The 9,886-nt window shown below is 36.4% G+C and overlaps 2 protein-coding genes across 2 annotated transcripts in view; both read right to left on the reverse strand.

Moving 5' to 3' along the window:
• Window positions 1-9,886, reverse strand: part of zgc:55461 (beta-tubulin family protein) — a 178,049-nt gene that overhangs the window by 26,667 nt on the left and 141,496 nt on the right. The window lies entirely within an intron of this gene.
• Window positions 4,215-6,125, reverse strand: glipr2 (GLI pathogenesis-related 2). Its single transcript, XM_017459545.3, has 5 exons — window positions 6,084-6,125; window positions 5,948-5,973; window positions 4,841-5,053; window positions 4,680-4,757; window positions 4,215-4,410 (listed from the first exon to the last, which is right to left on the reverse strand). Exons 2-5 carry the CDS (start codon window positions 5,952-5,954, stop codon window positions 4,256-4,258), a joined length of 453 nt encoding a protein of 150 aa, XP_017315034.1. The 5' UTR covers window positions 5,955-5,973; window positions 6,084-6,125; the 3' UTR covers window positions 4,215-4,255.

The raw sequence follows: 9,886 nt of genomic DNA on the forward strand, positions 1-9,886 counted from the left end.
GGATGGATGGATGGATGGATGTAACTAAAGGGAAACACTGGGTGGTGTTGAGGGCTAATGCAGGGGCCTAATCTGTAGCTTTCTGCAGCAGTGTAGGCAATAGTATTATGCACACGTTTGTGTGTGTGTGTGTGTGTGTGTGTGTGTGTGTGTGTGTGTGTGTGTTAAAGATGTAAAGGTGTGTGTACCTTTTTACATCTTCAGGCCCATGGAGGAACCCTGGATATCATAATGACGGTAATGCAGGTTGGACTGTTAATAGTACATGAAGACCCACTGCATGATGCATTTGCCTTGGAGCTCTTCAATGTGCCTGTGGTAGTTGAGGAGAAAATCTTCCTTCTTGACCTCAGAGATGTGCCAACAGGCTTTTCCATGTTCAATTCGATTCAATTCAATTCAATTTTATTTGTATAGCATATAGTAATTTTATATGTCTCAAAGCAGCTTTACAGAAATATCAACATGGTATACAGATATTAAAGGTGTGAATTTATCCCAACTGAGCAAGCCACTGAGTGGCGATGGTGGCAAGGAAAAACTCCCTAAGATGTTTTAAGAGGAAGAAACCTTGAGAGGAACCCGACTCAGAAGGGAACCCATTGTCATCTGGGTAACAACAGTTAGTGTGAAAAAGTTCATTATGTATTTATATGAAGTCTGTATGGCCTTAGGAGCAGCTGTAGTCCCGGCAGTCTAGAATTAGAGAAGATTTGAGCTCCATCCAGAGGCAGAAAGGATCTGGATCTCTAGTATCTCCATAAATTCGTGTGGGGCTCGGCGAAAGGAGAGAGGGAGAAAAAAGATTATTATGACTGCGAAGTAGTAGAACAGAATCTAGTCAGGGTAGGCTTGAATAAACAAATATGTTTTAAGCCTAGACTTAAACACTGAGACTGTGTCTGAGTCCCGAACACTAATAGGAAGACTGTTCCATAACTGTGGGGCACTATGTTGATGGGTGCCATCCATTGCCTAAACCTGGCGTACCCAAAGATATGAAATACTCCTTTGACTTTTTTCGGAAGGTAATTATAAACATAAAACCAGACCAGTGCTCAGCCAGGATCCATGGACTGAGAAATAAACTGCTGAGATATTGCCTATAAACAGGAGGAAGCTGTTATTTTGGACTGTGTTTCATTAACCATGTTTTCTGTCTTTACAGTGTACAACAATGTTTCTGTTCATATTGTTATTATTATCTCACATTCTGCCTCATCATACAACCTCCACTTGCTTTCCTCAGCACCACCAGCTGTTAACATATGTGAAGCCCACATGTAAAAACACACCTGTTTATATGTTAAGGCATGTTCAAGATATAGCAATGTGAAACATTGTTCTTGTTCATTTCAAGTTTTTATGAACCTGTCATTACCCAACCATGTGTCTCTGTATACCACCTCACCCTGTCAGTCTGTCTGTGTACCACCTCACCCTGTCAGTCTGTCTGTGTACCACCCCACCCTGTCAGTCTGTCTGTGTACCACCCCACCCTGTCAGTCTGTCTGTGTACCACCCCACCCTGTCAGTATGTTTGTCTGCGTACCATCTCACCCTGTCAGTCTGTGTACTACCCAATCATGTGTCTCTGTGTACCACCCTACTCTGCCAGCCTGTCTACATACCACCCCACCCTGCCAGCATATTGTCAGACTGGTATATTAATATTGAGATTAGCTGTACTTGTACCAAATGAATAAGTGAAATAAATAAAGGAAAAAGAATAAATGATGCAGTTAATGTGTTCAAAAACTGCAACATTTAATGTGATGATTGTACTTGTAATTATCCGCCAAGATAGCTTAGACATCTAAATGGGACAAATTTGGAATTTAAATCCTCTTAACTTGATACAAAAAGTAGTATAAATGTGGAAAGTGGTTTTAACTTGAAACTGTGAGTTATAATAATATAGAAATGGATGTCAGTAAGATGAGGTAAAGGGTGTTTTCTTGCATTGATAACTCAAGCTATGAAGTTGAAAAAAACAAGTGATTAAAAGTTCAAGCAACTTTGACAACTTAAAAATCAATGATGTGACAACTACAACACTGTAGTTGTATTAACTTTATGAACTTTAATTCCTGAGTTGAAATAAATGCAATCTTCAAGTTGAGTTAACTTGCATTTCAAGGCAACAGGGGAACTTGGTGAAATGATCTAGAGTGCATCGGCGCCAGTTCTCACTGATTATTGTCTGTTAGCAGGAGGAGTGACGGGGTGACGAGGAGTGACGAGGAGTGAACTGTTCCATGTTTATCTTCCTTGTGCTCTCATTCACGTGGTGCACCTCTGTATTTTATTCCTTTACTTTTTTTGTGTGTTATGTTATTTTACTGCAGCGATTTCATCGCTATCGCTCTGTTCTATTTTATAGCACTCACCGCATCGACGAGAGATTGTGCTTTTTTTCTGTTTACTGTTCTGTACTGCTTCACTCGCTTGCTGCAGAGTTATAGCTCACGACAGACATCCTCTTCACTCCCTTCAGGAAAGACTGGGGAGAATCTTCTGACAGCATGTTGTTGTTTTTTTGAGTTCATGTGGTGAGAATAATAAACACTCAAGAGAGCTGTGTCAAACTGACAACATAATGGAACTTTACTTCTTATAGGCACACATTCACCTACACATTCAGCAGGTTAAGAACACCCCCCCACCCCCCCACCCCCCAATCATGTGACATCCACTAGTATAACCACATATACTACAACCAGACACTAGATATGAGAGGGGTATAAATAAGACAGGCTCCTCCTACACTCCCTAAGCAGGTACTGATCACTGTCCTCAATCCTGAACACCTAATTTTATGGATTTGAAGGTGTGATAAATGTAGGAGTGTACTTACTTTTTTCCATGTGACCGATCTGTTTTTACTACAAAATGCCAATTTCATGTCATTTCATAGAGTGTATCACCTTCATTAATAGTCACTTTTTCAAAGAGGATCAAATATTTGCTTGTCAAATATGTCAACAAAAACCCCCAATAATTTCCATGTGTACTTGTTTTTTCATATGACTGTACTCTTATGTAAAGTGCCTTGAGAGGCCTTTTTTAAAAGCACTATATAAAATAAACTTTATTATTATTAATGTTATTATTATTATTATTATCATTATTATTATTATTATTATTATTATTATTATTATTATTATTATTATTATTATTATTACTTTCAGAGGGGTAAATAGAACATGGGCCTGTGGTGGGTGATTTTGTTAACTGTTGTATGGACTAAAATTTAAAGCTGGGTGTCTGCAAAACATAAGATATAATGATAAAATTGTGAATAATTTCACATTCCCCAAAGGGACCATTATGGGAAGACAAAAATGGATTGTGTAGAACAATTATTTATAAGGAATTGAACTATGACTATGACAACTATGATACAAATGCTATTTGAAAAGCAACCAGATATTGTTTTAAGCTGATTGAAAGTCATCCTTTGGGATTATACATAAAGAATTCAGTTGAAACGGATTCATTGTGGGTTTTTTGTATCAGTATCATGTTGTATGACAAATTCTCTTTTTAGATCATGCCAGTATACCATGACAAACTGCTGTATATTCTAAAGGGACCTGAAGTCTCACACAGTGTTGCTTCCTCTACCATAATTCATAAAATGACCCCTTTGGTGTTGATATGCAATGTTTTGTTTTCCAGAAAAAAATAGTATTATGTACTGTATGTTTACCAGGATTATTAAGTCATCTTTGTCTAGATCTGCATTTTTTGTTCCGTTTACAACCTTTCTACCTTCCACATACACTGGTCATTTATACTCTGCGGTTCCCTTGTCACATCATTGTTCCACATCATGTTTATATGATATTCTATATAGGATGTTTATTGGATGCCCACTTCAGGGAAAATAATAAAGCTGCAAGATTGTAACTGACTGAAGACAAATATATATTTTGTGACCGATTACCATCTTATTAACTTTTAAAACAGAGGCTCTCTGAAGTCTCTTTTTAAGATATTGGTTCAGATTGCAGGTGAATAGAATTCTGTTATGTGAATGTCTCATCTTCATGCTTTTTTCCATGACAGACATTGATTAAACAATTTGATTAATACAAACCTAGCAATGTAACATGCCGTGAATGTTATTTGTTAAATGTATTTTTAAGATTAAATGAAGATTAACTAATAGTTTATGAGGAAATCATGCAGAAATCAAGACAGTTGCCCAGGAATGTTTATTTTGTGTTAATTATGTATGCAATACTACATATTAATGGACAGGTAGGACATTCTTCTCAAAGTAGCCAGGATTGTTGATATTGCCTGCTGGTGAATAGTGGCCCACCACAAAGGTTGTAGTCCCATCTGTGGCCACCCCGACACCCAGCTCCTTAGAGTCCTTCCATACCACCTGTGTGAAGTGGCCTTATAAGGCCAACAAAAGTGTGCATCAATATATACTGTATCTGTATCATGAAACCATAAAGCTATTTGTTCTTCTGCCCATGTCTTTATTAAAATATATAGCACATGTTCAAAAAGACACCTAATCTTAGAGGTACAACCACCAGAACCATAAATTCAATATACGTTTATCTACCAGTGTGATCTCCATGTGTATCTCCATCTACCAGTGTGATCTAAGCTGCTTTTTCAGATAACTACTGCAACACTGTGCTTTTATGTGGCTTCACCTGTTCCAGAGCTGAATCCTGGTTTCTTGAAGTCATATTTCTTAATTTCACTGTACCAGTTGTCCACCGCTACACGTCCTGTTGAAAAACATTACTTCAGGACATGTAAAAGACCATGAAAGACCAGTACCCAACTAGTAAGCAGTAAACTGGTTACTTGCCTGTAATTTTTTTGGGTGGTGAGCTGTATTTATAGTACAGGTTCTCTCCATGGGTGGTATTGCTATGTTTTAGGGTTCTGATCGATAGCAGGTTCTCAGCCCATGCCTGAGCAGAATGATTTAGATTGGGATTCAGTGTAAGAGGTGGTGCTAAATGCTGCCCACGGTATTCATTGTGAGCCTGCAGGAACTCTTCTGCAAATTTGTCGTTTGCTTTGAAGAAAAGCAAAAGTTTTAATTATATATATATCAGCCTAAGACACAAAGGATAGTACAGATGGGATCTCACAGGAATGTGTTCTATCCAGTCAGAAGGAATTGCATTTAATGATGCTCATGGCAGAAATAGAAATACAAAAATCTGACAATTTTTTTTTGTAGGTGGATCTTTACAAATGATAATATCCGTCTTGTATTAAGAGACATGAGCCGATAATGTTATACAACATTTAGCATCCTAGACATTTGAAATACCCATAAATCCTCACACATAGTTGTAAAGGTAGATAGCATTTTGCACAGCATTCCTGAAAACTGCTGAATGAAAATTCTTTACCATTGCAAATGCCTGAAAAAAAAAAGATTCAATTGGAAGATAGACAAGGTAGCATATTCTTAATTCACATGCTGTTCTGTTGCCCATATGAGAGTTTGGCAGAGAGCTAACAGATCTGTCACTACAACTCAGTAATTAAAATGAGGTCATTTAATGTGACCTGATGCATGTTATGCATGTAAGCTAGCTAACAGTCAGTTTGCTCTTAGATACAACTAACCAATTTAACTAAGCTAAGCTGATAGTAAATAACTATACAAATGTCACACATGCAGTCGACTAAATGTTTTGAATTATGAGGACAATGAATGGACAACCATGTACTTTTCCGTAAAATACTTCCACAAAACGTAGCTACACATCAAAATTCAAGTTCAGAGAAACAAATTCGTTGTGAAATGTCATGACAGGGGCTTGAGATTCTATTAGAGATTGTCTTTGTGGTAGAAATCATAAAATGCAGGGGGAGAAAAAAAACTAATAGTTTAGAATGATAAAATCAATATTTGAGTGAAGAAAATAAAGGCATTAGGTCAAAGCAATACACTCACCTGACATACTAGATGCGTTTTAAAGGCTGTAAGGTAAAAGAGAAATAATGTTATTTGTATGATCTGTTATTTGTACATTATTTCTCTATTTGATTTATGTAATATTTATGAGCGCATGACATACGTAAGGTCATACCTGTTGTCAATGAATGGTCCGTCTTGCTTGCTCTCCTTTCTCATTCTCTGGTTTCTCTTCTACTATTTATCTCAGAACAAGTGCACCTCCCCCTCAGGTTAAGGGAATTAAGGAAACTGAAATTTGTTTAATTTGTTATAACATGTGCATTCTCACAGAGAAATAAGGTTGGGGAAAATGGGTAGGGCATTGTTCCAAAAACACAGACAGACACACCCTTTTTTTCAGACACAACTACAAATTAGTATTTAATAACAGCCAAAAAAAATGGAAAGGTACTAAAATCTATTCTCTTTTTCTGTCCCAGTCTGACCCATACACATATTGTGTTTATGTATGTACATACACACACACACACACACACACACACACACACACATATATATACATATATATATATATATATATATATATATATATATATATATATATATATATATATATATATATATATATATATATCCACTGATTTTCTCAAGAAACTCTAATTTTAATGTGTTTTTAATGGAAAATATGGGAAATCTGTGTTCAAGAGGATGGTTAAAGCACAAATTGAATGTAAGTCAATTTCTGGTATCATGCATACTATACATACACATATTGTTTGCTATGTAGTAATTAGAATAATTAGAAGAACAATTAGATAAATTCAAAATAGAAGTATTTTCACTAATGGTCTCAGACATTTGAAGCCCACTATATACAGTATATACAATCATGCAAAAAAAATAAGTACTCCCCATAAAAATTTTGGCTTTTATGACATATTTGTACAAGCAAACATTTGATCACCTTTGAAAGAGTGCCTATTATTAAAGTTATATATAGAAGGAACAGCTTTCCAACCATTTAGTAAACAAAAAAATCAATAGATGTAATATTCTTCTGTGGAAAAAGTAAGTACACTCTTAGCCTCAGAGGTTAGTGTTGCCCACTTTAGCAGAAATAACTTCTTGTAGGCGTTTTGCATAATTGTTCACTGGTCTCTGACATTGGCTTGCTGGAAAATTTTGACCACTCTTCCATGCAATATTCTTTCAGTTGCAAGATGCTTTAGGGTTTTCTTGCATGTACTGCTGGCTTCAAATCCCCCCCACAACATTTCAATGGGATTCATATGCAGGCTTTAACTAGGCCATTTCATAATCCTCCATTTCTTCTTTTTGAGCCATTCCTTGGTGAATTTGCTAGTGTGCTTAGGATTTTTATGATTTTTATGTTGCGATGTCTACTTTCAGTTCAACTTCAACTTTTGGACAGATGGCCTCACATTATCTTCAAGCACTCTTTGATATGATGCAGAATTCACAGTTGAACCAATGAATGCAAGCTGTCCAGTCCCTGAGGCAGCAAAACAACCCCGAACCATAACATTTCCACCACCATGCTTCACAGTTGGTATGAGGTGCTTCTCCTGAAAACCTGTTTTTGGTCTGCGCCAAACATTTCTGCTGTTACTGTGGCCAAACAACTCTGTCTTGGATTCATGTGTCCAGAGCACATTATTCCAAAAGGCCTAGTCTTTGCTTACACACTCTTTGCCAAACTATAATCTTGCTCTATGACATATTGGCAATCGTTTGAAATCAGTACTACTTGTAGATGATTTTCTTTATAGTGGAATGATGTATTTCAAATAATTTGGAGATCTTTTTAAATCCCTTGCCAGACTCCTAGGCATCCACAACCTTTTTTTCTGAAGGCCTTATAGAACTCTTTAGATCTTGGCATGATGACACCACACACCTCAATAGCAAAGGGAACATCAGACACTAGATGTTAGAGGTTTAAATAATCATGCTCCCTAAGCAGGTTCTAATCACTGGCACCCAATCGTGAACACCTGATTGTAATTGAATCTGGATTTGGCTCTGGATCTTGATTTGAATGTGTGATAAATGTAGGGGTGTACAGTACTTACTTTTTCCATGTGATTGATCTTTTTTTTTATTTTTATTTTTGTAAAAACACTTGATCTAAGGGGCCCAAACCCTGGAACAGGGGCCCAAACCTGTTCCAGCATGACTCTGTCCCTGTGCACAAAGAGAAACATAGAAAATAAAATTATCCATATATATCCATCCATCCATCTATCTTCAACCACTTACTCCTTTTCAGGGTTACGGGGAACCTGGAGCCTGGATCCCAGGAAGCATCGGGCACATGGCGGGGTACACTGTGGACAGGGTGCCAGTACATCGCAGGGCAGAATCACATACACATTCACTTTAGATAAGCCAATCAGCCTACCATGCATGTCTTTGGACTGGGGGAGGAAACCCCCCGCAGCAAGGGGAGAACATGCAAACTCCGTACACACATGGCCCCGGCGGGAATCGAAGCCAGGACCCTGGAGGTGTGAGGCTAACCACTAATCCACCGTGTGCCCCATATATATATATATATATATATATATATATATATATATATATATATATATATATATATATATATATATAATGGCAACAGCTTTAGGCACAGCTAAACTGTGTCGTTATGCAGTTAGATTTAGCAGTAAAAAAAAAAAATAAAAATTACTGGAAGGAATAGAAATAAAGGTCTAAATTTAGGACTAAATTTAGTTTGCTTATAAGCTTCAAAGAAGGCTGTATAATACATGTTCTGTGCCAGAAACTGTGAAGCATTTTCTCTCTGTGTGTAGGAAGTATATTGTTAAATTTAGCAAGTTGTTTGATTGTTTTAAGGGGAGACTGGTTAAATCTGCATATGTTTTGTGGAACACTGTGTGATCCCTTATATTTAGTAATTAGACGAGCCTTCCTGGAATAACATTTGAACATGTTTTTTTTTTTTTTGGATACAAGAATACTCAGCTACTTCTGATGTTCTGGCTCTGATAAAATCTAAGATGAGATGGAGCATTGTAGCTCATTTTAATGGGTAATGCATGTCAAATTAATTCCATTTTATTAATATGTTGCAGGTACCAGTAGTTAGATTCACTATCTATGCCAAGTATAAGTGTGTATAGTAGCTGGTGATAATGTTCCTAACGACTAAGCTGCCATTAAATTAAAAAGAAGAAGAGAAGAAGATGAATAATAAATAAAATAATAATAATAATAATAATAATAATAATAATAAGAAGAAGAAGAAGAAGAAGAAGAAAAAGAAGCAGAAGGAGAGACCCTTTGGAATCATTCAAACAAAACAGTTAAATCCTATGCAAGGGATTGTAAAGCCATGGATGGCAGGATGAAGGGGATAACATACTGGAAAACAATTTTGAATTGCCCATTAAATGTTTTTTTTTAATCAAAAGCAACAAATAACGCTTTGCTTCTGAGCTGGGTTGCCATGCATAAAATCAGCCCAATGGCCATTCAGAACGAGACAAAACTAGTCCAATTTTCAATAAACCCAATCCACTTCCAAAAATTTCAAACTGATCCTCACAAGCCCTGTATCAAAGTTCAAAATTCTTATTACTCTTGCCAAAACTACTGTAATAATTAATGAAGCAGATTTAAAAACATATAGTTTTATTAAGCAATTCTTCCTTACAGTGTATAAAGTTTTGTAAAAACTTTCTTGGAGTTTCTTGGAGTTTGGCATTAAATGGAATCGTATTAGTGGAATAAAAATAAAGTTGAATAAGGACATTTAAAGAAAGGTGATATTATCTCTATATATTTCTCTATATTTTTGCCCATGTAGGTTACCTACAGTACACATCACAGAGAAATAAATAAAAGGAAAGACTTTAACTTTGCTTCTCCATTAATGAAAATGCATAGCATGGGTATCCAATCTTACTCACGAAAAGGCCATTCTGGCTACAG

The sequence above is a fragment of the Ictalurus punctatus genome, chromosome 28 (assembly GCF_001660625.3).
Source record: "Ictalurus punctatus breed USDA103 chromosome 28, Coco_2.0, whole genome shotgun sequence".
Lineage (NCBI taxonomy): Eukaryota > Metazoa > Chordata > Actinopteri > Siluriformes > Ictaluridae > Ictalurus > Ictalurus punctatus.